Here is a 27006-nt window from a genome sequence, read left to right on the forward strand (position 1 = left end):
CCTCTCCCTTGACCTTCTACCATCCGCCCATTCTCCTGTTCTCCCCATTCATCCACCCTTCATCTCTCTGCCTCCCTTCCTTCCCTTTCCATTTCTCCTCCCACTCCCCACCCATTCATCCTTTCTCCTTCCCTCTATCCCTTCATCCCTCCTTCCATTCCCACCTCCCACTGCTCACCAGGATGCGGGGGGCTGGCACTGCAGGTCTGTGGCGGTGTGGTCGAGGGGTAGCAGCACCTGCACAGCAGTGAGCTGGGTGGAGGGGGCGGTGGCCGGGCAGCAGTGGTAGTCCAGGGACACACGGGTCACTGTGCCACTCCGCTGGCACTCTGCTGACAACAGGAGGGGAGCGCGACCAGGGTCCTGGGACGACACCTGAGAAGGGAGGGAGGGAGAGAGAGAAAGGAGAGAAGGAAGGAAGGAATGAGAAAAGAAGAACAGAGTTGGGAGAGGTTGTTGATGTTAGGACAATGCTGTCATTTGGAAGATAAGGGAAAATGTGTTTCTTGAAGAATACTTGAAACTTCAGATGACAGAGGGTAAGAGAGTTCCACTGTACTTCACTCACTCACCTGGTACTTGAGTAGGGCCACGTTATAGTAGGACGCCTGGGGGTTGAGCTCAGCCTCTCTCTGCAGGTAAAGGTTCAGTGCCTGCATGTTGAACCAGAAGTCCCTGGTGTCTGGGTCACTCTGAGAGGGGTCACTGTGGAGAATAACACACTCAAGAGAATGAGATATATCCTACCATTTCAGCAATCTGTCTATATATCATAACACCACAACCAATCCCATAGCCCATATTAATCTACCTGTAGAGCAGCTTCTGATTGGGCAGAAAGTGGTCAACCCGGGAGATGTTGACCAATCGAAAGCTGAGGACCGGGGTGTTGGGGTTAGCAGTGAAGATACGAGTGATTCCAGCAGGAAAAGACATGGTGAGATCGCCTGTGATCTTCACCAGACACCTGGAGAAGAGAGAAGAGAAACACGCACACGCTTCGCCTTCAGCAGGCCCATGTATAAAAGGTAATAACATTGGATCTGGTGTAGAGAGAGCTTATGTATACTGACCGGTTATGCTGTCCACCTTTGAAGTAAGCGTTGATGTATTCTGTGATGGCTGCAGCCACAGGCCAGGACTCTTGGGTGCTCAGGGAGATCGGGCTCGGCCCGCGAGACAGATGCACTGTGGGAAAAATAGCCATGTCTAAGACACAAGTTCAAAGCACAATGTCCTTATTCATAAGTGCTTTATGCTATCTTTAAAATATTGGTATGAAAATGGTTGTGTTCAGACTAACTGTGTAGGCGTGTGTGGTCTTGGTGCAGGTGTGAGAGGGGGGAGGGCAGCCCACCTCTGGCAGGGCTGGTGGTGCGGGTCTGGGCCCCCCACTCACTGGGGCTGGAGGAAGAGGATGAGGTGAAGTCTGGGCTGGGATCCGGCAGAGGAGATGAGCACACTGACCTGGACTGAAACACAACAGGGATAAATAAGGGTTACAGTGTGGAGGAACCAGAGAGGATGTGTGGAGAATGTCATCGTTCAGAACATACCCCCTTCACTGAACATTTTCTCTGCTCAGCTCAATCAGAAACATATTTTAGTTGTAACTTTTTTTTTTCTACAGTCATCAATCATGTTTGGAAGAATGAACAGGACTACTGTTCTAGCCTTGCTTGTCAGACTTATAGCTGTAAAAGCCACAGGTCTGTGAGTGAGACCAGACCGGAGCTGCTGTAGTCAGGTTGATTTCCCTGAGGACACTCACTCTCTCACAGCCACTCAGTCTGCCTGAGGACCTCTTGGCTCTGGCTGGTCTGGGAGGGGCTGCCACCAGCAGCTCTGCACTGTGCTGCCTGAAGCTATGCTTCAAACCTGGAGAGGAAGGAGAGAGGAAAGACCAATATTACAACCTGTAAGACAAGAGGAAGTAGTCTAAAAGACTGTGTGGCGTTTTGAATAGTGTGAAATATATTTGGGGAAATATATATTTTAAAAAATATACAATCTCAAAATATAGCTAGTGCATAGACATTTGAGCCCAGTAGTGCAGTGTGTAACATTTGTACCTTTGTGTGAGCCCATGTTGCAGGATTGCTGTGGTGCGTTCAGGTCCAGACAGTTTTGGTCTTTGTCAGTAGAGAAGCACAGGTCCTCCTGTGGCCCAGAATGCAGTGTGAGAGGCAGGCCACTCCTGCGTGGCTCGCTTTCACTGCGTGACTCGCGCTGCTTCCTCCCTCCCTCATTCACCACTCCACCCAGGGCCAGAGACGCAGCAGAGGTCCCCTCACTGAAGGGGTTGTGGACAGAGTTCCAGTGGACCAGCTCCTTCTTCGGCTGGGATAAGGGGAGGGAGTTGGAGGTCAGCCAACTACTGCTGACACTGTGGGTCAGGACCCCTGTCGCAGCAGCCAGGGCTGACTGGTGGGTGGGGCTGCCAATCATAGTGATGGCGAATGGGTCGTCAGGTGATTCTGGGGGCGGGACGCTACGGTCTCGTTTCCTGTCCATGTCCTTGCAAAAGGAGGAGGAGGGGGTGGGGAGGGTTTTACTGTCACTTAGGGAGATGGCAAAGGGATCGCTCCGTACCTCTATCCCCCTCCCGTCTCTGGAGGGGCGCGGGGGTGGGGGGGCCCAGGCGTCAGGGGGGGGCAGGGTCTCTTGGGTGATGGTCCTCTCAAAGGCGGCCAGAAAGGGGTCCTCAGGAGGGATGTGTTTACAGCTCCACAGGGCCGGGTCCGGCTCTGGAGGGGCCAGGGACTGGGAGAAGACTGGGAAGCGGAGGGCCGAGAGGTCCATGTCAGGAGGGAGGCGGGGGGACCGAGAAGCAGCTGCCCAGATACTGGCAGGGTCGTCCTGGGGGTGGGTGCTGCGTCCTGGGGAGGGGTCTCTAAAGGCAGTAAGGAAGGGGTCTGCTGGCCTGCCCAGTCCTGCTGGTTCTTTACTCTGACCTGCTGATGGCCACGCTGCCCAACCAGCCGTCTCAGGGGAGGGGCCCAGGGTCTGATGGGAAGGTGAATCCAGCCCAGAGTCCTCTACGTTTTCAGGAGAGGAGGAGTCAGTGGAGAAGGCAGCATCTGGAGAGAACAAGGGCAGACGATCATTCTACTATCTGAAACAGTATGTATCATACATGCATACATAGGACCAGGAGTTTTTACTGACTATGTGATGGGGAAAAGCTTCTGTCCCTAATTTTCATCAATCATATATAATATTATTAGTATTATTATATTATCATTCAATTATTATTAATATTATCATATTAACATGAACTATATTTACATTCAGATGCACCAAAGACACTCTCTGCTCTCGGTAGCTGCTCTCTACTAGCAAAGCTTTTAGACTTAAAGGCCGACTCCAGAGGAGGTCCAAAGAGACTGTCTGAGCGTGATGCAGTAGAACTCAACCTAGAGGGTGGGATGGAATGAGAGAGGGGAAGAGAGCGGGAGATTATGCATTACCAGGAGCCAATAAAAAGCATAGCCAGAGATAATGTCAGGATTTGACAGAGTGATGCAGCACAATCATCAGATCTCGGGCTGGCTTCCTCTCCCACAGCATCTCTCTACCTCTCTATCTCCCTGCAGCTCACAGCTACAGCTATGAACGTCAGAGAGAGGAGAGAAGAGACGAGACTGACTGACATTCACTCACCTGCTGTGATCCGGACTTGAGGTGGATCTGCGTAGGCCGTCCTGCTCTCCCTCTGCAAAGTGTACGCACACACAGACAGTTAGTGAAGTTTAATTCGTGACTGCTCCCCAATCAGTCCCAATCAGGAGGAGATGTGATTAACTAGCGTGCTTATGGAGGGCAGTGCCGTAAGGGAATGCCCATTATCTTCTATAATGATAAATAGCAGCCATTAGCCTGGATCTCTAAGCAGCATCAGCCCAGCGCTTTATGCTACTGTTTTAATCAAGGCACTCATCGTTAATCATGCCTGCTCATTTCCCCTGCTTTATCCCATCTCCTCCGCAAATAGCCTCCTACTGTAGCATCACAGGCTGCTATTCCCCTCCTAATAAACCATGTTCCAGGCAGACCGAGGTGTGACTAATAGACAGTGTCATTCAGCCAAGGTCAGCCACCTCTAGGATGTATTACTGGACGGATACGCACTGCTAAGACTAGCCAGAAGCAATACAGTAAATCACATTCACAACATCACTTCAGACTGGTAGTAACATTAAAGATTGGGTAATAGTATCCTTGTGCATGAATACCATATGAAATGGACGTTTATGACCTTTCAACGCTGATAGAATACATTGTGGTGAAATGATAAAGTAAGTAAGAGGCAGGGCAGTGGAGAGTGGACTGCTGATGCTGCAGAAACAGTCGTGTGGAGAGAGTGCTAACTCCACTTACCCCTGTGGGGGGCGCCCTCTCCCTCCCCCTCTGAACAGCCTGTAGTACTGCCGTTTCCTGTGGAGGAGACAAGGATTCAGAGAACGTGCGCGCGCCCACATCCACATATAAATGTACACGTACAACACAGACAGAGACAGACAGAAACCCAACTATTTTCAACAAGAGTTTAATGGAACTTACTGGAGAGATGACGTTTCACTGACACCTGGAACAGAGGGAGAGCAGATGTGTTAATTACACTTTCTGGAAGCATCTAAATAATGAAGAATGTTTATATGTTACAACAACATGATGACATAATACCAGGAGAAACAAACATGGCACAATAAACAGATAAGCATTTCTGAGCTCCTCTTTTTCATCAATTAATCAATTGGTCCTCTGTAGCTCAATTGGTAGAGCATGGCGCTTGTAACGCCAGGGTAGTGGGTTCGATCCCCGGGACCACCCATACGTAAAAAATGTATGCACACATGACTGTAATTCGCTTTGGATAAAAGCGTCTGCTAAATGGCATATTATATTATATTCTGATACCACCATGTGAAAATGAGCGACACATTTCACCTCATCCATGCTTCCCCTCTGGTCCTGTATCCCCTCCTTCCCCCTTTTCTTTTCCCATCGTACCCCTCTGTTGGGGGGCAGTGTGAGTGCTCCCACAGTGGCCTTCAGCTCCATCTCTGTAGCAGCAGAGTTGCTGCTGCCCACCGGGCGGATCTGGATGTGGAACTTCTTGGGCTCTTCGTCGTCAAAGTCAGAGTCGCTGGAGTAGAAGTCGTTCTCCTTGTCCTCCGTCGAGCAGCGTAAGGACAGAGAGCTGGGTTAAGGAGCAGTGACCTGAGATAGAGGCTTGAATGGAGGGAAGAAGGCCTAATGCAGCTTGCCAAGGACAACTTTGGGAGTGTCAGGGTTTCCATTGTCCTATATTATACAGACACAGTGACAACCTCATCTATGAGTTTAGAAAGCAGTGGAAAATGTTCCTGTAGGCTTGCTTGAGCTTTATTGCAAAAATGTTTTCACTCAGGCATTTTATTGAGGATAATCCTATATGGCTTTATTAATCCCCTCTGGGGCCAGAAAATCAATGCATGTAGACTAGAGAGTACAGGACTGCTGTGACAAACACAGAGCTGGAGTGCACCAGAGGTGACAGCGTATAAAACAGACAACCACAACATCCTGCACCTCCAGCCAACCTTATCTCCATCCTGTTCTTACACGTTCATCTGCATGCATGTGTGTTTGTGTCGGTTTGTTCACAGGTGTGTTGTGCCTGAGAGAGAAACAGATCTAGTGTCAGTATATTTGGCCGTTACATAAAAGGCCTGATGGGTCTAACAACTGTGCTCTGCTGAGGAGACAGTGACAGAATGACAAGGTAGCCTGCTATCATGGCCCCCATCGCCCCAGCCTCATAATGGACTGGAGTTGGACTAAGGACAGAGAGAGCATTTCAGTCCATTTAAATGTCCCTTAGGGAAAGGGACAAGGGAAAAGGGGATACCTAGTCAGTTGTACAACAATGCAACTAAAATGTGTCTTTCGCATTTAACCCAACCCCTCTGAATCAGAAAGGTGCGGGGGGCTGCCTTAATCAATATCCACGTCATCGGCGCCCGGGGAACAGTGGGTTAACTGCCTTGCTCAGGGGCAGAACGACCAATATTTACCTTGTCAGCTCGGGGATTTGATCCAGCAACCTTTCAGTTACTGGCCCAACGCTCCTACCAGCCAGGCGCCAGGGAGACCTAGCTAATGTTCTATTAATCTAATAGGAGACGGTCTAGAGCAGGGTTCCCCAACTGGACATAAAAAACTGTAAAAACACCAGGAAATCAGCTCCAGGTTATTTTAATTTGGGAAATCTGTTCCCAAGTATTTCCACGCATAATAGAGAGACACGGGATCATATACAAATGTAAGGAAGGTTTGAAATTATTACGTTTTAGTCAAATATTATATCTGTTTGGGCTTCTTGCGGTCAATTTGCAGTCTACAAATTATTTGTAATTATGTTCCAGCCCCCCGACCATCCGCTCAAGCAAATAATCATCCCACGGCTGAATCTAGTTGATGATCCCAGGTCTAGAGTGCTTTATAAAGACAGAATACTCTCTTACACAGTGGCAGGAAGCCTTGTTTTCATTATGACAATAAAGAGGTCTGTCAAAGGCAAATATTACTACAATATAGTAGAGAGATAGCCTCTCATCTGATAGTCAGTGTCACTGCCTGGAAAGGATATCATTCTGATTGACGTCGCCTCGGATGACAAACCCCTCCTCATCCACCTCCAGGGGAGAGTTCTGTATGCAGAATAGAGAATACCCAGCAATGTCAGACACTAACATAAATACTTGATCCTAGTGTTTGATATGCTTAATAACAACCCCCCCCCCCATGTGACACTTGTCTGTTAAAACAGTCCTGGCAGCCCACTGATCTCCACCCAACCTCAAAAGCCCCTTCTCAGAAGGATAAAAATAGGCAAGGTAACCCAACACTGCCAGACACGTCATTGTCACACATATGACTACTCTCCCTTGCTCATACACACGCACAAATGCACACCGTGACACACACACGTCGATGTGTCTGTCAGTAAGTTGGCAGGGGGAGCAAAGTGATGTGCTGTTTAAACCACCACCACCACGTATGTAGAACTGATAATGGATAAACTGCCATTGACTTGATGGTTTTCGTGCCACTGTGTACAAGTGTAAATTAGCATATACTCACTGGTGTCTCCGTCACAGCCGAATCCCTGCAAAAAGCAACACATAGGTGAATGTAAGTGACAAGATAATATCACAGATGAAGCTGACAAAAGAGAGTGCGGGTAATTGGGATTTATCATCCGTTTGTGTGTGTGTCTGGGCTCACGTTGAGTCTGGCTCTTTGTCCCTCTTGCCCAGTCCAGGAATCCTGAAGGCTTTTCCTCGACTCTTCTTACTCCCCTCCGGTACTAAAGCTGTCATGTACTCCTCAAACCCCACCAGGGCTGCCACACATAGGGACACACCACAGTGAGGACAAATGGGACACATGCTGGGATCAAACCATCTGTTTTTGGTGTCTGTGTGATATACCTGGTCTGTCCTTCCCTGTGCTCTTCTGCTCTGTAAACTTCTGGATGAGGTTATCTATGCCGATGTTCTCCACGTTCTGTTTGAACTCCTCATGGACCTGAACAGAGGACAGAGGGGCTCGTTACAGTCTGAAGAGAGAATAAGCATGCCTGAGAGAGAGGGGTTTGGAGTGTGTGTGTTGTGGATGTGAAGTTTGACTATAGCAGGAGATAACCCCTCAGAGAGGGCAGTTAAATCCCTCCAACCAGACTCATCCTGTGGCCTCCTGGGTCAGTGCCTGGGTGACCTACCTGTCCCACCTGGACGTGGGTGTCCTCTATGGAGTGGGAGTATCCCTTGACCAGCTGTTTCATCTGCCTCAGGTGGGCCTCCTCAATGTCCTGGAACTTCTGTACCCAAGAAGGGAACACAAGAGTGTTCAAACACCAAGATCGGTCCTAATTACAGCAAACTACCCCAAAGCACACCAAAACGCTACTCAAAATACCCACAAAACATCACAAAATGCTAGCACAAACTACCTCAAAGTGCAGTTAAGTAGTAAGAACTGAAACCCAAAGAACCCCAAGACACAAAAACAAAAGGCACTTATCAGCCATGGCAACTGTAAAGGAATAGAACCAGGCACAGACCAAAGCAGGGGAGCAGGGAGCATAATCGTTCCCATCCCAGGTAATAACCTGGTACTAATCACAACACTGCATGTGGGCTAGAGTAATGGCTTGAAAGAACAGGTCATTTCCCCCTGTCATGTTCTGGGCTGTAGTCTTCATAAAGCCACACTGAGCTCTCTCTACCTCACTCATAATTAGGGACATATCTCCCATTGTAGCTATTAAACAGGTAATTGGTCACCAGGATTCCAATCATCATTTCATACCCAAATATAGCAACGTTCATCGGGTTTGTTAAGGGTTTCCTTGGAAACTGCAGGTAGCCATGGAGATGTGTTCATTGTGAATAAAAGGGGTTTATGTTAATTTAAGGGAACTGCAGGATTGGGACAAAGTGTTATAACATGTCTGGTTCCTCCAGGGCGTCTGTCTAACCCGCCCCAGGACCAGTGGACTGACTGACCTGAGCTGATTCGCTCATCTTCTGCTCAAAGTCTCCCCCCACGCGGTTATACTTCTCTATACACACAGCAAACAACTCGGCAGCTTTCTTAGACTTCAGCTCCGCCTAGTGAGAGGAGAGAGAGGATGATTATAGCCTTTATCCAGTCATTAGTTAAACCTTTATTTATCCTGGTGAGAACAAATGATCTGTTATAATAATAACCTTGTTTGACTATCTATCTTAGCCTACCATTAGTAGTCAGTAAACTTCCAGCAACCATTCATTTATAAACAGTAGGCACCCTGTGGTTATATAACAGTTAAGACAGCTCTACTGTAGTTATACAGAATGACGCCTAGTGGACAGACCTTCTCCAGTTCTTTCTGGGGGGCTCCCTCTTTCCTCAGTCTGTCTAGCTCAATACACTTGGCGTGGTAGCCCTCCCTGGACTTCTGGAGATAACCATTTTGGACCTGAACCGCCTGAACAGCCTCCAGGGTCCCTACCTGCTCCTCCTTGGTCTGTGAGAAACAAACCACGCACATATTATTAAATGATTGTAGATTGGCCGTTATAGATGAGAATATAGTGAGTGATTCATGGGGGGGATAGTTTGGGCATGATCATGGAAATAAATATATGGTGAGAAGAGGGGCTTCATCATGTTACCTTGCGGTGAACTTTGACCTGCTCGTCACCATACTTGTTGATGTCCCGGATGAGGTCATTCATCTTGCGCATCAGCTCTAGGTGGCAGAGAGACAGCTTGTCTGATGACACCCGGAACACGTCCCACATAGGAGCAAACGTCCTGAGGGCCACACAGCAATATGTCACCTACATTATATAAAGTCCTAAGGCCAACTTTTTTAAATCTAATAATGACATATACTGAGTGTACAAACATTAGGAACACCTTCCTAATATTGAGTTCCACCCCCTTTTGCCCTTAGAACAGCATCAATTAGTCGGGGCATGGACTCTACAAAGTGTCGAAAGCGTTCCACAGAGATGCTGGCCCATGTTGCTTCCAATGCTTCCCACAATTGTGTCAAGTTGGCTGGATGTCCTTTGAGTGGTGGACCATTCTTGATGCACACGGGAAACTGTTGAGCGTGAAAAACCCAGCAGCTTTGCAGTTCTTAACACACTCAAACCGGTGCGCCTGGCACCTACTACCATACCCCGTTCAAAGGCACTTCAATCTTCTGTCTTGCCCATTCACCCTCTGAATGGCACACATACACAATCCATGTCTCAATTGTCTCAAGGCTTAAAATTCCTTATTTAACCTGTCTCCTCCCCTTCATCTACACTGATTGAAGTGGACAAGGGATCATAGCTTTCATCTGGATTCACCTGGTCAGTTTGTCATGAAAAGAGCATGTTGTATACTGTGTACATTTTCAGAGGTGACTTTTGTTTGAATGGTAATATGACATTAAAGTCCATCTTTATGGTGCATTTCTAGAGTTAAACAAACCAAAGCAACCCAAAACAACACACACAGGAAGTGAAGAAGACAGAGAGTTCTGGGATGATGGAGTAGATCACATCCCTGACCTATGACCCAGTAATCATAGACCCTAGAGAATCATAGACCCTAATCATACAGACAAACTACTGTACATCCTGTAGGCAGCCTGCCAACATATGGAACAGTTGATTTCATTATGATAAGAATACTGCTCTCTAAACTGAGATGTTGATGACAACAGTTGTCTAATATACTCACCCTAGTGGGCTTCCATTGCTTGCCATCTTGGCCAGTTTGCTCATGGACTTGGAGTAGGTTTCCTCGATGGCAGCCCTGAGAACCCACAGATAGATAAGAGTCATTCCCTATGAGCCCCTGGCTGGCCAGTAACAAACCAGGCAGAGTGATATTCTACACAGTCTCAGCATTGGAAATCCTGCATCCATGGCTAAGGCACTGCATCTCAGTGCTTGAGGCGTCACTACAGACCCCCTGGTTCGATTCCAGGCTGTATCACAATCGGCCGTGATTGGGAGTCCCATAGGGCAGCGCACAATTGGCCCAGTGTCGTCCGGGTTTGGCCGGTGTAGGCCGTCATTGTAAATAAGAATTTGTTCTTAACTGACTTGCCTAGTTAAATAAAGGTAAAAAAAAAAAATCCAACTGCAGTTGAGCTACTAAACCTACACTCGTACCCTTCTGGCTCACAGAAAAACTATTGCATATCTTACTAGCATAATACGTCATATTATTATGTACAGAGCATAATAAAGAACAAACATAGTGCTTAAAACAGCCAGGCAAAGGGAAATAAATATTTAGCTTCCGTACTGTGTAAATGTTGCCCAAACCCACATTTGAATAATAAATGGTCTCATTTTGCAGGAGGAACATAGACCTTTAATAACCATCTGTAGTCCCGTGGAGAAAAATTACAAAAGTAGACGAGGAAAGAGCAAAGAAATAAATAAATCGAAAACAAATCGCTGCAGTTTCACAAGCCTCCGGCAACAGAGAAATCCCTTTTTAAATTATATCGAGAAGTAGTACACCCTGGGGTAGCTACGCCTACAGAAAGTTAGAATATCTGACATTTCTAATCAACCACTCCTAGATTGACCTTTTAGATACATCAAACTTCCCCATCCAGATTGAGAGCGAGCTTTAGGCCCATTGAGAAGAGCGTGGGAAATCAATCAGCTCAATCGGTTACTCCGTCTGTCCTGAGGGGAAACACAGCTTCTCTACAATGTCTCATTTCATTTCCTGACTGCCACTTTGTTGTCTCCACGTAGATAACCAAATTTCCTCCCGCCTGTGGGGAATGTGCAGTGGTTCGGATCTTATGAATAAAAGTCAAGATTATGACATTGGTCTGACAGTCCCAGGCTTAAATACTACAATGAGTCTTCTACCTCCAGCTAATTTACTCATTAAGAGATTGAATAAATACAGAGGACTGCAGGGAAAACAACCGAGAAGGAAGATTATTCAGACTGAGCATGTTACCTGAGCTGAGTGCCCAGATAACATGCAAAACACTGCTACTGCAAATGTGTGTGTGTGTGGTAAGACAGGGAGCTCCTTGTCTTGTGGGCTGGGTCTTGTCTTGTGTGAGAGTGTGTGCATCTGTTAGCACTCCTGTGTGCTGGTCTGTCCAAATGCAGCACAGTCGTGTGGGTTAGAGGGTAGGGGTGACAGGGGAGAGGAGCGGCTCCATCAAAGACATTACTATGTAAGGAAACGGCAAGGCCCTGTATCCTGTATTGGATAAAATTCTTTATATAATATTTTTATTCACAATGAATGAAAGATAAAATGTAAAGACATTGTACATTCTTCCCCTTTTTGTCCCCCCTCAGAATGCCTCCAAACACAAAGTAATTGAGTTACAGTGGGGGGGAAAAGTATTTAGTCAGCCACCAATTGTGCAAGTTCTCCAACTTAAAAAGATGAGAGGCCTGTAACTTTCATCATAGGTACACGTCAACTATGACAGACAAATTGAGGAAAAAAAATCCAGAAAATCACATTGTAGGATTTGTTATGAATTTATTTGCAAATTATGGTGGAAAATAAGTATTTGGTCACCTACAAACAAGCAAGATTTCTGGCTCTCACAGACCTGTAACTTCTTCTTTAAGAGGCTCCTCTGTCCTCCACTCGTTACCTGTATTAATGGCACCTGTTTGAACTTGTTATCAGTATAAAAGACACCTGTCCACAACCTCAAACAGTCACACTCCAAACTCCACTATGGCCAAGACCAAAGAGCTGTCAAAGGACACCAGAAACAAAATTGTAGACCTGCACCAGGCTGGGAAGACTGAATCTGCAATAGGTAAGCAGCTTGGTTTGAAGAAATCAACTGTGGGAGCAATTATTAGGAAATGGAAGACATACAAGACCACTGATAATCTCCCTCGATCTGGGGCTCACGCAAGATCTCACCCCGTGGGGTCAAAATGATCACAAGAACGGTGAGCAAAAATCCCAGAACCACACGGGGGGACCTAGTGAATGACCTGCAGAGAGCTGGGACCAAAGTAACAAAGCCTACCATCAGTAACACACTCGCCGCCAGGGACTCAAATCCTGCAGTGCCAGACGTGTCCCCCTGCTTAAGCCAGTACATGTCCAGGCCCGTCTGAAGTTTGCTAGAGTGCATTTGGATGATCCAGAAGAGGATTGGGAGAATGTCATATGGTCAGATGAAACCAAAATAGAACTTTTTGGTAAAAACTCAACTCGTCGTGTTTGAAGGACAAAGAATGCCGAGTTGCATCCAAAGAACACCATACATACTGTGAAGCATGGGGGTGGAAACATCATGCTTTGGGGCTGTTTTTCTGCAAAGGGACCAGGACGACTGATCCGTGTAAAGGAAAGAATGAATGGGGCCATGTATCGTGAGATTTTGAGTGAAAACCTCCTTCCATCAGCAAGGTAATTGAAGATGAAACGTGGCTGGGTCTTTCAGCATGACAATGATCCCAAACACACCGCCCGGGCAACGAAGGAGTGGCTTCGTAAGAAGCATTTCAAGGTCCTGGAGTGGCCTAGCCAGTCTCCAGATCTCAACCCCATAGAAAATCTTTGGAGGGAGTTGAAAGTCCGTGTTGCCCAGCGACAGCCCTAAAACATCACTGCTCTAGAGGAGATCTGCATGGAGGAATGGGCCAAAACACCAGCAACAATGTGTGAAAACCTTGTGAAGACTTACAGAAAACGTTTGACCTGTGTCATTGCCAACAAAGGGTATATAACAAAGTATTGAGAAACTTTTGTTATTGACCAAATACTTATTTTCCACCATAATTTGCAAATAAATTCATAAAAAATCCTACAATGTGATTTTCTGGAGAAAAAAAAATCTCATTTTGTCTGTCATAGTTGACGTGTACCTATGATGAAAATTACAGGCCTCTCTCATCTTTTTAAGTGGGAGAACTTGCACAATTGGTGGCTGACTAAATACTTTTTTTCCCCACTGTACATGTCAGAAAACAAAACAAAAGTGTACAACAATGTTACTTCAATACAAGCAAAAATGTAATAGCCTAACAATTTCAGGTGATTAGGTGATCTTCTAGGCCTATAGCAGTAATCTCAAAGGGTGGGGGTGGGGCCAAGAGTACTAATCTGGAGGAAGTGTTTTGCAGCTGGTCAAAATAGGATATCATTGGGTACCAGGTGGAATAATATGAGTTGGTTGACCCTCGAATGGTATACTTAATTTTTTCTAATTTTAGGAACAGCATCAGATCTTTGAGCCAAAGAGAGGCTAATGGAGGATTGATAGATTTCCAATCCAATAAAATCCTTCTGCAGGCTAACAGGGAGGCAAAGGCAATGGCATCCAGCTGTCTATTGGTCAGAGGATTGTTGTTTGGTACTCCAAAAATAGCAATTTCTGCACTAGGCTGCAACTTTATATCAAATGCTTCAGAAAGGGTTTTAAATATAATGGACCAATAATCTGCCAGACAGGGACAGGACCAGAACATGTGGGTCAAGTCTGCCAAGGAGCCTTTACACCTGTCACAGGTACCATCAATATTTGGGTAGAATTTGGACAATCTGGCCTTACTGAAATGGATACAGTGAAGTACCTTAAACTGTATAAGGCTGAGCAGGGCACAAGAGGAGCTTCCATTTACCCTAAGTAAGGCACCATTCCAGACTTCATCAGAGATCTCTCCACCAAGTTCCCTTTCCCACTCAGATCTGATTTTATTGAGTGACGGGTTATCAAGGGACATTATTATCTCAAAAATACGGGATATGAGTCACTTTAGTTGAAAAGGTGTTTTCCAAAGGGCATCCAGACCCGATCCGGGTGATAGAATTAGAAAGGTTGGGCTTTGAGTGCGAATAAACTGGCGGATTTGGAAATACCTAAATAAACTTGAATGGGGTAGATTCAATTTGATAAAGGTCTTCGAAATTGGCAAAGGTGCCATCAATATAAAGATAATTAAACTTAGTAAGGCCAATCCGCTGCCACAGCCTGAAAGCTGAATCCAGTTTGCCTGGAAGGAAGAGGTGATTATTACATATAGGACCTTGAATAGAGAAATCACAGAATTTAAAATGTTGACGGAATTGAGTCCAAATTTTAAGAGTATTGACAACAATTGGATTGGATGTGTAGCGCAAAGCTGAAAGAGGGAGATTGGAGGTGACTAAAGCTGACAAAGAGGAGGAGAAATAGGAGTTGGCTTCTGTTTGACACCAGTCAGTTTCTAGGGTACAAAGCCAGTAAACAATCATTTGTATATTCACTGCCCAGTAATAATACATAAAGTTAGGAAGGGCTATTCCTCGGTGTGTTCTATCTCTCTGGAGGAATGCTTTATGTATTCTTGGATTCCCACCGCCCCATAAAAAAAAAGATATAAGCTTATCCACTGAAGTGAAAAAAGCCTTTGGTAAAAAAAGAGGGAGACATTGGAACAAATACAGAAATCTGGGCAATACATTAATCTTGATACAATTCACTTTACCAGCTAAAGTAAAATGGAGAATACTCCATCTCTGAAAGTCCAGTTTAAGTTTGCTAATCAGGGGAGTAAAGTTCTCATCATGGAGGGAAAACAAGGTATAGGTGATCCTGATCCCTAAATATTTAAAGCCAGACTTGGACATGGAATAGTATCCCGTGGAATTTGTAATGCTATTTAATGAATAGGAAAACATTCACTTTTTGAGAAATTCAATTTTTAACCCGAAAACACACCAAACATACGCAGTAGGTCCACACGCTTCAGGGTCTGAGATATATAAAAGCAAGTAATCTGCATACAAGGAAACTTTGTGTTCCAGTCCCCATCTGTAGATACCATGTATTGAGGGTGTGTCCTTTAGCATAATAGAAAGGGGTGAGGGCGGCAGGTAGCTTAGTGGGTAAGAGCCTTGTGCCAGTAACCGAAAGGTTGCTGGTTCTAATCCCCGAGCCGACTAGGTGAAAAATCTGTCGATGTGCCCTTAAGCAACGCACTTAACCCTAATTGCTCCTGTAAGTCGCTCTGGATAAGAGCGTCTGCTAAATCACTGTAAATGTAAAATGGGTTCCATCGCCAGGACAAATAACAGAGGGGACATTGGACATCCCTGGTGTGTGGCCCTTGATAATGGGAAATACTGTGAACGAAGTTTGTTTGTAAGTACTGATGCCTTGGGTGATGAGTACAACAGTCGGACCCAGGAAATGAAGTTTGCATCAAAGCCACATTTTCCCAGTACAGAGAATAAATATTCCCATTCTACCCTGTCAAATGCCTTCTCCGCATCTAAAGCGATAACTACTTCAGGAACGTCCGAAGATGCAGGAGAGTGTATGACATTAAGCAGACGTCGAATGTTAGAAAAGGAGTGGCAACCCTTAATTTACATTTACATTTACGTCATTTAGCAGACGCTCTTATCCAGAGCCTATCTGATCCGTTGATATGATGTCTGTCATAGTGGATTCTTTTCAAGAGGCAAGCAATTTCGCTAATATTTTTACATCTGCATTTAAAAGGGAGATCGGTCTGTATGAGCACACTCAGATGCATATTTACCGGGTTTTAACAAAAGTGTGATCGACGCCTCTGTCAGGGTTTGGGATAAAACACCCTGGTCCAGGGCATTTTCAAACACAAGCAGGAGGGGGGCCAGTTTGGCAGAAAACCTATTGTAGAATTCTATTTTTTTTGTTGAAAATATTATTGATTTCAGTAGGACTAACTGTTAAGACACCCGAGGTGTTGTGAATGAGGGATCAGCTGTGAGGCAGATTTGCACTTGAGTTGATGAGCTAGAAGTCGACCAGCCTTTTCTCCATGTTCGTAAACAAAACCGCGTGCGCGGAGTAGCTGCTGCTCAGCCTTATCTGTGGATAGTAAATTGTACTGAGTTTGAAGACTCAGCCTTTCTTTGTAAAGTTCTGGTGATGGAGAGGCAGAGTATTGTTGGTCTAATTCCAGAATTGCGTTGATCAGCTGTTGTTGTTTAATTTTCCGTGGTTTATTGAGAAGACAGGAATAGGAAATTATTTCGCCTCTAAGAACAACTTTAAGTTTTTCCCAAAGTGTAGATGGAGAGATCGATTCTGTTCTATTTGTCTCAATAAAGACATCAATTACATTCGATAGAATGGTGCAGAATTAATTGTTTGAAAGAAAAGATGAGTTAAGTCTCCATGGGGGGCGATCTGTATAGTTTACATTTACATTTTAGTCATTTAGCAGACGCTCTTATCCAGAGCGACTTACAGTTAGTGAGTGCATACATTTTTCATACTGCCCCCCGTGGGAATCGAACCCACAACCCTGGCGTTGCAAGCGCCATGCTCTACCCAACAATGAGAATGAGAGGTCGAGCGACAGAGGAGCATGGTCACTAATAACAATGGCAGAGTATTCTACTTTCTTAACAGAGGGGAGAAGGGGAGTGGTGCACATGTGAAAAGAAAGACAAATCTTTGTTACTGGGAAAAAGGAATCTCCATGGATCGACACATCCCGCCTGGCTCATGAATGCAGACAAAACGCTGGTCATTTTTGAGGGAGATATTGATGTAGGGTTTGAGCGGTCCAAGACTGGGTGTACCACACAATTCAATTAAATAGTGTGAGTTGAGATTGGGCAGCAAAGAAATAAGTTTGTTAATAAAATCAACATCATCCCAATTGGGAGCATAAACATTTACAAGCAAAACAGAGGTGTAAAAGAGAGAACCAGATACCATAACAAAACGCCCCTGTGGATCAGAGTCAGCAGCGGTACATTTAACCTTTTTATGAATAAGTATTGCTGTTCCCTTGCCTTAGCATTGCATTTTGAATGGAATATTTGTCCTACCCAAGCTTTATGGAGTCTACTATGATCTGCTGTACACAGATGTATTTCTTGTAAGAATGCTGGAATCAGTATTTTTAAAGGCAAACTTCAAAACCTTAATGAACGTTTGAAAACTAACTTTTTCAAATGGACTGATGTGTTGAAAGAAAAAACTAATTGAGAAACATCTCACTCCTCCCCCATATCCCATCACTACTGTACCACCCCTCCCACACGTCCCAGCCCAAACAACACCTCACCTCTCACGGACAAACTCTGCCAGCTCCTTGGTAGCAATCTGACCATGCTTCATGTTGTGGTACAGCACATCAAAACCTGCATTCTTCTCCCCCTGCAAAAACACAAACACCTTGGGTGAGCCACAGAATTATATTATGCTGTATCTCTATGGGGTGAGCTTTATAGATTCTTCAATATGGGAGATGTGATTATTTTTTATATTTATTTCATATAAAAATTCTGTCAACACTTCTCTCTGTTACTTATTGCTTGAGGTCCTTGGAGCATAGTAACATGGATTGTTAAAGGTATAAAGGAGGTGAAAGATGAACACAAACAAAACGAATACTGTTTTCTTTCATCATGGCTTTATCTTGGCCAGGTCGCAGTTGTAAATGAGAACTTGTTCTCTACTGGCTGACCTGGTTAAATAAAGGTGAAATAAAATAAAAAATATTGTGGATGTGGACGCTTCTCTTGTTGTTAAGAAACCAGAACCAAGCTTGACATATGGTTGGAGAAAACAGAAATGTCTATCTCTCCACCAGAAGCATTCCTGGGAGGAGGTGATGACACAAGCAAATCATTTTGTTTTCTTCCATGACCTTTAGTACTGTGGATGTTTTTCTTGTTTCTCTTGTTGGCGGGGAACCACAAGCAACCATGACACTGGTTTGAAGAAACAAAAATCTATGTATTCTTCCTCCAGCTTTCAGAGGAAGGCAGACAGGGCAAGCTGAGTGGTTCTTCAAAAATGCTATTTCTTCCCACAGGGTCAATGCACATTTTAGATTTATTGTGCTACAATAGAATACATCTGAATTTGCATAGACCCAAAGCCTTTCTTCATTTCACCCCCCCTCCCCCCTGCACCTTAGCAGCCTGGTGCAGATGTCTTTATTTTCTACAAGACTGGCATAAGCAAGCCAATACCACACATGTAAAGAAAAACCAGGAGCCGTGCTTGTTTCAAAGACGGGATTCCCTCCCTACATATAACACTAACAAAGTTATCACATAACAGGTGCGTTAGGCTAACTGAGGCAGCATTAAAAATAGCCCATACCTTGAAGCACCCACTTTGATGTCAACAGTGGATCTGTTGTGGAGGCTGTCCAGACAGGCAGGCAGCTGCTCCTCAACACTATAAATACGGTGCTAGAGGGACACACACTTTTCCCAAGTAGCAGGGGAATGGCTGGAATGCCAAGGGTCCGGGATAGAGGCTAAGAGCAGGCCAAAACCACAACCACCCAAAGTCACAGACACCAAACACAGTCGTTGCGTTGAGACATCTGTCTACAGACAGGACAGTGGTGGTGGGCTGGAGGCCTCAATAGGGTTCAGAGGATTTGGGTTCAAACCCATTTGATTATTTAACAACAGTACACTACGTAATACACAGACTTTAATTCACATGTGATTCTCCAAAACCTTTCCTTCTCTATGGAAGGGCAGTTATGCCGTATTCTGTCTCTCGCTCTCTCTCTCCCATCTGCTCCAGTATTTGTGTAACCGAAGCCAGAGAAAGGTGAGCTGCCCTGCTCGGTCCTAAACACAAAGCAGGTATATAGTTCCCTTAACTACGCTAACATGTACATGTCTCTGATCAGGTGTAGCATCGCCTGTGTGAGTGCAATAATTACAAATAATTTGTAGACTGCAAATTGACTGCAAGAAGCCCAAACTGATATTTTTGACTAAAAGATAATAATTTCAAACCTTGCTTACATTTGTATATGATTACATACACTACATGGCCAAACGTATGTGGACACCCCTTCAAATTAGTGGATTTGGCTATTTCAGCCACACCTGTTGCTGACAGGTGTATAAAATCAAGCACACAGCCATGCAACCTCCATAGACAAACATTGGAAGTAGAATGGCCTTACTGAGGAGCTAAGTGACTTTCAACGTTCCAAACTGCCTCTGGAAGCAACACACACAGTTTGGGAACCCTGATCTAAAACATACAGCATCTAAACTTAGAGTAGCCTGCAGTATATAGAAATAAGGCATAGGCCATCATTGAAACATATTTGCAAATAGTCAAATTAGACCCATCAGGTCCCAAGCAGTTTTCCATGCAATGAATGTAACGATGAGTGACATGGGACAAACAATAGGCAAACAATAGGCCTACATAAAGCTACTACTGTTCAGTCTGTTTAACTGCCAAATAACTTATCTGTGAAAGGAGCTTAAGTCACACACCAACTCAGTAATAACACCCAGACAGAAGAGATTAGACTTATTTCACAGAAACAAAATAGCCTAATCTAAAAAGGTTAGGCCTAATTCTCATTTGACTCTCTTGGTCTCAATTGAGACGGACGATTATGGACACATTTGTCTTTAGAAATTAGTATGAAAGTAATCCCAATGGATTTTCTTATCAATTAATGAGACCAGAGATACATTTAATATGGTGGCTTGGCTTTATGAACAACTATTATGCCTTTGTGTTTCCAGAAAGGATAAATAATTGCTAGCTAATCAGAAGTTGACCTCCCAGAGAGTTATCATTCACCCCATGGCTCATTGTCCCAGCAACAGAGTTCCCCTGCTAAAAGACACAGTGGGACAGAAGTATGACAGCTCTTTAATTTATGTGACAGACAGGTGTGTGTGTGTGTGTGTGTAATAATAATAATAATTATTATTATTTGGGGTGGTTCTTATATTTGTCCTGTTACAAACAAGTGTGCAATGGAAATGTGTTTCTTGCATATCCCAACTCCCCCTGAGACACCCGCAGGGAGTAGGATCACGGCCAGGGTCACTATTCTACAGCGCCCCGGGAGCAATTAGGGTTAAATGCCTTGCTCAAGGGCACATAGGCAGATCTTTTTTTTCACTGTGTGCGTGCGTGTGTCAGACCTGGAACAACTATAGTTTTAACTATGCTTTTGGAAAGCAATACATTTTCCCGGGGGAATAAAGTTTAATTACTACTTTAATATTTGAAAGTGATGACCTTTTAAAACCTATTTGAATACAGATCTTAGAAAGCAACTACTTAAAAAATATATATTTGAATACAGATCTCAGGAAGTGATTACTTTTCTGAAACTATTAGATTAGATGCCTTCAACTAATGGCAGGGCTGTATCAGGGCTGTAACTGCATGTTGAAGATAGAAATAGAATGAATAGAACACACAATCTCCTGTACTATTCCAATCTGACAGTCATATTTGATCTACACAATACATTTCTATCTGAACATTTTGTAAATGTCCATTCTCCTGAATGTCTATTGCCCCAGGTAATCAAGTAGATAATCAAGTCAAACCAATTAACCAATGATATTTTGTACAGATAAGTATAAATAAAGTTGTGACGCTCAATTACTGTATGACTCTTTCAACATGCCACTGAAAAGGTTGAAAGCTGCAATTAATTTTATGACACCTGAAAATACTGCAGAGTAATTCAAAGCCATTTGCAAACAGCAAGTTGGATGCTTAGCAAAAACAACTTCTTTACCTTTTTGTCCATCTGATGGTAAGTGTTCTTGTATCAAACACACAATATACCATCTTTAAAGGGATAGTTTACTCAGAATACAAACTAACATGATTTTCCACCTACCCTGGCTGTAGCTGTTCAGGTTTCTGCGTCTTATCCTTTCGGTTTTTTACACCAGCTTCAAACAGCTGAAAACACAATATTTTTGGTTATGGAAAATATATTTCACGGCGGTTTAGATAGTACAATGATTCTCTACACCAGGGGTACTCAACTCTTACCCTACGAGGTCCGGAGCCTGCTGGTTTTCTGTTCTACCTGATAATTAATTGCACACACCTGGTGTCCCAGGTCTAAATCAATCCCTGATTAGAGGGGAACAATTAAAAAATGCAGTGGAACTGGCTTCAAGACCCAGAGTTGAGTTTGAGGGCTCTACACTACACTTGCTGGTTTTGTCACATAAACTGAAATTAGGTGAACTATTAGAATTTTAGCAACCAGGAAATAGCGGAGCGATTTCTGCTTAGTGCATATTTAACAGCCATATTTTGTTACTTTTTATTTTCATGTTACATAACACTTTGGTAATTGCATTTTAATTGCATAGCAATGAGCTGACCGTTTTTGTAACTACTGTACACAAGAGGAATAGTGACTGTTCCTTATTCCACTTATGTAATAACTCCATTATTATGCAATTATAAAGCAATTTCCAAAGATCTTGATGTCAAGTGTTACTGTATTACCTTGTGTCTCACTCATTATGAACATATTTGTGTTAGCCATTTTAAAGCTGCAAAAGTGGTCTACTCTGTTTGTCTCTTCATCAAATATTTGGCAGCCATCAAATAAATATTTTTTGGTTTTCAAATAACTTGCATATATTCAAATACCTTCAAATATTATTTGGTTTTCTGAGAGGTACTCAAAATATTTTCAAGTCTTATATGTTTTTCAGAGACCTGTATTTGAATATCAGTTGAAACTCTATATAAACTATATTCAACTACCTCGAGTACTTGAAAAGTTGCCCAGGTATGGTGTATGCGTGTGTCAGTATCACAGCTTAAACAAGTTCTCATCCAAAGATGTCCTAAGAGTTAAATCCATGACCAAAATGATTAATTATAGCACATGTCATGATCTTCCATCTGAGATCATTCATCACACAGGTCTGTTTCATATTCCACTCCATGGCCAGTGGTCTTTGACAGATCTCTTTGTCTGATTTATGCAGGCCCCCTCTTCTCCCTCCCTACTCCTTTTAATCAATTAAGATGAGAGTTTTCTCTCACGCAAGAGAGAGCACATTACAATGACAATGTCGTGAGCTGTGGGAGATGAGAGGAGAGACGGAGGCATCAAGACAACTCACAACTTTCTCACCATGGCTGAGATTCCTTTGTACTCCATGAAACACTGAGAAGCTCTGTCTGTCAGTCTAGTCTGTGTGGTCAGGTAGTGACCAGGTTCATGTTTTACAGCTATTAAACTTTAAAAACACACATCACAGGACTGATTAGTTCCTGAGGAGCAGGGTACCCCGTGGGAGGTTTGGGTTGGGGGAGGGGGTCTTCTCCCTCACTCCTTCCATAACTCCCTAATCTATCCCCCAGCGAGCGGTGCTCCCAAGTCAAACAGCCTCCCCTCGACTTACTCTGCCTCCCTCCCTGCCTCCCTCCCTGCCTCCCTCCCTATTGCAGTTAGCCAGCCAAGACTTGCAGCACCATTTCATCTGTGTGTACTGTGCATAGCAGCCAGCTAACGACTCTCACTTGATTCTAATTAGAAGTATCCTTGGCTTTACCCCTCAGACCTGAACAAAGCTAATTACTGCACAGACGAGGCCTGGGATGCTGCTTTAAACAGTGTGATGAAGGCAGGCCTCGTTTGGAACTGGCGTGGTTAGCTGTGTCTGGATCCCCCTGCTAGAGCGTGTCCGGCTTAATTGGGTAAGTGGTGTTACCTCCCGGTGGGGAGGTGTTCCTCACAGGCTCACTAGCCACAGCAGAGACCTCAGCCTCAGCTGCAGTGTTGGTGTGGTTCAAGGGTTGACCAGAGTAGAGCTATACTATGGGTTGCGGTTCACTCCCTGACCAGTGTCGGAGGACATTCTTGTGCTGTGATGCAAGCGGGCAGAAAGGCAGGCAGGCAATAGGCAGCCATGGAGTCATGTGAAACCTGGCACACAGTGACACAGAGTACAGAACAGCCAGTCTGTCCTCTCACTGGTCAGCAGCATAAACAACACTGCCTGCCAATCCATCTATCAACAACTACCAAGAACTATCAGACCTGGATAGTAAAGGAAACATTTCCTATCCTATGTTCAGAGTTGGATATAATAGGGAGTGGTATGACATAGCATAGGCCTATATGGTATGATAATGATCTACTATAATATAGTTGAATGACTGGATAGCCCCAGGTCAGTGTCAGTGGAAAGAGACAGTCTAGCTGACTCATTGAGGTTTTGTGCTTACGGTGCAGTTTGGGCTCAATGGGCAATCCCACAGCAGAGTGTCAGCAGCACTGATGATGGCCCTCTAGTATCTCGTCACACCACTTTCACATCTAAAAGGACAGCGTCATTGAGTCCCCATAACAAACCCATCATCTGCTCTAGTCATTACCTGGTCCACAGTGCCTGGAAGAGACCAGCAGCATCCATGTAGAACTATACTGCACTGGACATCACTTCAGATCAGAACAAACACACAGTCCTGTTGCCGCATTGATTAATGGCTTCAGTGTCCCATTGGGCAACAGGCAAGTGGATTGAGCCCTGTGGTACACGTGACACCCTAAGTGCAGGACCAACCCATGACAGAGACTGAGCACAATGCAGTCACACTCACGCTTTTCTTACCATCACCAGTGCATTTGCATCTGGCCTCAGGAACCTGAAGGCAAATTCCCTGAATTGGCTCTTTATCTAACGGGACAGTGAGCGACTATCCTGCTGCCATTAATCTAATTTAGCAGAGCAAAGAACAGCTCAACAAGGAGGGAGAGAGGGAAAGATGGAGAGAGGAGAGAGAGGAGAAAGATGTGAAGAGAGAGGGAGCGAGTTTGTCCTCTGGTAACGTGGTATTCCGACCGTGCCGCCTACGGACACAGACTGATGTGAGACTGTCTGAGAAAGAGTTACATCCCTCCTGGTTTGGGTTGGAGGGAAGCGTCTTTGACCTGGCTTTGTTCCACACAAAGGAGTTATCCTCTCCTCTCCATAGGCATGGAGGCCCTGCTGCCTGCAGCCACACAAAGGCAGCCAGGATCACATGACTTGCTGCTGGTCAGTCAGCAGGCAGGCAGGCTGGCAGAGCAGACAGACAGACAGCCCAGCTCGCTCTGCTGCTCACAATAACACACTCAACTCTGCCTCTGTCTCTGTCACAGTCAGTCACACAACACAACTCTACACAATGGAGCCAGGGGGATCCAGCACCACTGATATAGAGGCTTCATGTACACACACGCGCGTGCGCACACACACACACACACACACACACACACACACACACACACACACACACGCGCACAAGTATGAGAGCATGCACAAATACAAAGACACACAAACCCCACCACTACCAAACAAGCACACACTATCTGATGCACAATGAATGAGGAATGGGGAGTTAGAGAAACCAACAACAATCATATATAATCAGATATCCCCCAACAACTGAATGAAAAAAAAAAAAACATTAGATTCTCTAAATATTATGACCTATAAAAACCTCTCAATTCAATCAATGATAGGAATCTCATTTCCCTAACCAAATTAAATTCCTGACTCGCTTCCGCTCCCAGACCCAATTGTTACTTGACTTTTAGTTACATTTTTTGGCACAGCGTCCTCCTCTAAATATCCCTCCTTCACGGTGAACGGGCAGAGTGGTGTATCAGAACTAGGGCACGCCAGGTGTGCAGAGGAGAGCAGAACACAGCCATAGTCCCCTTGGGAGCAGCTGACAAACGCCTGGCCTGTTCCAGTCTCTCCTTCTATCCCTCTAAGACTAGGGGGTTACAGTCAGTGGTACATTGATGTCATGCTTATTCTCTGCAGTTTCTGTCCAGGTTATAACATATTGATGTGGTTCCTGTTGGTTTCTTTTCCAGGTATTGTAAAGATATGATGATATGTGTTAATCTGCATGTCAGGAATTAACCCTGTGCCTCTACTCCTGCCATCACTAAGGAGACCAAGCAGCCTCAGTTCTATGAAAGAAAGAAAGAAAGAAAGAAAGAAAGAAAGAAAGAAAGAAAGAAAGAAAGAAAGAAAGAAAGAAAGAAAGAAAGAAAGAAAGAAAGAAAGAAAGAAAGAAAGAAAGAAAGAAAGAAAGAAAGAAAGAAAGAAAGAAAGAAAGAAAGAAAGAAAGAAAGAAAGAAAGAAAGAAAGAAAGAAAGAAAGAAAGAAAGAAAGAAAGAAAGAAAGAAAGAAAGAAAGAAAGAAAGAAAGAAAGAAAGAAAGAAAGAAAGAAAGAAAGAAAGAAAGAAAGAAAGAAAGAAAGAAAATCACTCAGGGGACTGGTAGAGTGCAACATGTGCAGCATGGTGGTGGTTCAGTATCATTCACAGATTAATGATTGAGAAAGTAAGGCATCATAACTCAGGGAAATTGGATGGAATTGTTCTGTCAGCCTACATGCATTTGTCCCCTTTAAATATGTATGTGTCCCCTTTAAATATAATGCTGTACAAAAGTTGTATATTTAAAAAAGCATTATGTTTAACTGTAAAAGGCAGGCCTATTATTGCTACGTTCACATACAGTTAGTGAGTTTTTATTAGCTACTGCAATCTGTATAGAAATGAGTGGTAAAAGGGTCTAAAGTTTGCATGCATAATAGCTAAATAAAATAAAACAATGACTAATCTTTACATAACCCAATCTCTGATTGTTGGTTTTCACCTCTCCATGTTGAGTTGCCAATGATCCTCATAGAATGTAATACATCAAATAGACTCACCCAGAAGTTGTTTTTAAAGAACGCCATCTTCACTCAGAGAGTTTTATAGGGATCTGCAATTATGAGAGAGGGGAGGAAACCATTAGGGACAGTACAGAAATGAGGCTAGAGCCCTCAGCTCTCCTCTGTATCAGTGACCAGAGTTAGCCGGTGGCACGGAACCAACATTCACACCAATAATGAGACAACTCTACAAATGGATTGTTGTTTTCCCTGTGCTGAATTGCTATTGATCTCTAGCTGTGGGCTGAATCTCCCCTTGTACAGACACTGTAACAATAAATTGGGCAATGTGAAAAGCCTCCTCTCAGACCCAAAAAGAGACAGAGACACTGTAGTGTATAAAGAATAAAGTGGAAACTTCTGTTGCGGTCTTATTAAAAACAAGCTGGCGTAGGCAAGGCGACAATAGACAGCTTTAGTTCAATGCACAGCCCGGGTTTAACAGTTCACTTCAAAGAGATGGAGGCTGACACAGGGAGGAGAAAGGGAAGAGAGAGAGCTCTGACACAGCCACCAAGGAGAGGGTGCCCTATCAAGATGAATAAAGATCTCTACAGTGTGATCACTCACTCTGGCTGTATGTGCAGTAGAGAGCTGAGAGACTAAGGGACTAGCCAATAGCCATATCTCTAATACCATCCCCCAGAGTCACCTCCCAGAGAGCTAGACAAGCAGCAGGTATACTTTGGTGAGGACACACAATGAATCAACAGGAACCATGTTCTCTTTTCTGACTGTGAAGTGAGAATTGCGACTATGGGCTTCTATGGGATGGGACTATGGGAGGCAGGAGGAAACATAGCAACAGCTGAGCATACACCCTTTGACCCCCTATAGCGTTTCTCCACCCACCCACACTGCTGTGGGGGATTTCATTCCTGCTCAAGTAGCTCCTAGCTATCTGCTCATCATGAATAATAGTAGCCGGAAGAGCTTCTAAGCATATAGCAAAGGTGAATGAGTGTGTGAGCTAG

The 27006-nt window shown here is 44.3% G+C and overlaps 1 protein-coding gene across 5 annotated transcripts in view; it reads right to left on the minus strand.

Moving 5' to 3' along the window:
• LOC121533464 (F-BAR domain only protein 1-like) overlaps nucleotides 1–27006 on the minus strand; it is a 37570-nt gene that overhangs the window by 3273 nt on the left and 7291 nt on the right. The window contains exons 1-24 of one of the 5 annotated variants that reach the window (XM_045205504.1): nucleotides 26030–26082; nucleotides 21177–21241; nucleotides 17601–17692; nucleotides 10273–10347; nucleotides 9207–9348; nucleotides 8906–9058; nucleotides 8556–8660; nucleotides 7769–7867; nucleotides 7479–7575; nucleotides 7273–7390; nucleotides 7129–7153; nucleotides 6635–6695; nucleotides 4951–5189; nucleotides 4564–4588; nucleotides 4381–4437; nucleotides 3664–3715; nucleotides 3289–3416; nucleotides 2073–3080; nucleotides 1772–1878; nucleotides 1304–1472; nucleotides 1074–1188; nucleotides 812–967; nucleotides 573–705; nucleotides 179–375 (exon numbers count right to left, since the gene is read on the minus strand). In XM_045205504.1, coding sequence (XP_045061439.1) covers nucleotides 179–375; nucleotides 573–705; nucleotides 812–967; nucleotides 1074–1188; nucleotides 1304–1472; nucleotides 1772–1878; nucleotides 2073–3080; nucleotides 3289–3416; nucleotides 3664–3715; nucleotides 4381–4437; nucleotides 4564–4588; nucleotides 4951–5189; nucleotides 6635–6695; nucleotides 7129–7153; nucleotides 7273–7390; nucleotides 7479–7575; nucleotides 7769–7867; nucleotides 8556–8660; nucleotides 8906–9058; nucleotides 9207–9348; nucleotides 10273–10347; nucleotides 17601–17653 — 3314 coding nt within the window. In that variant the 5' untranslated portion in view covers nucleotides 17654–17692; nucleotides 21177–21241; nucleotides 26030–26082. Of the gene's footprint in view, nucleotides 1–178; nucleotides 376–572; nucleotides 706–811; nucleotides 968–1073; nucleotides 1189–1303; nucleotides 1473–1771; nucleotides 1879–2072; nucleotides 3081–3288; nucleotides 3417–3663; nucleotides 3716–4380; nucleotides 4438–4563; nucleotides 4589–4950; nucleotides 5190–6634; nucleotides 6696–7128; nucleotides 7154–7272; nucleotides 7391–7478; nucleotides 7576–7768; nucleotides 7868–8555; nucleotides 8661–8905; nucleotides 9059–9206; nucleotides 9349–10272; nucleotides 10348–17600; nucleotides 17693–21176; nucleotides 21242–26029; nucleotides 26083–27006 lie in introns of those variants that run through there. The other 4 variants (XM_045205503.1, XM_045205502.1, XM_041839428.2 and 1 more) reach the window with 4 other exon arrangements.

The sequence above is a fragment of the Coregonus clupeaformis genome, chromosome 20, assembly GCF_020615455.1.
Source record: "Coregonus clupeaformis isolate EN_2021a chromosome 20, ASM2061545v1, whole genome shotgun sequence".
Taxonomy (NCBI): Eukaryota; Metazoa; Chordata; class Actinopteri; order Salmoniformes; family Salmonidae; genus Coregonus; species Coregonus clupeaformis.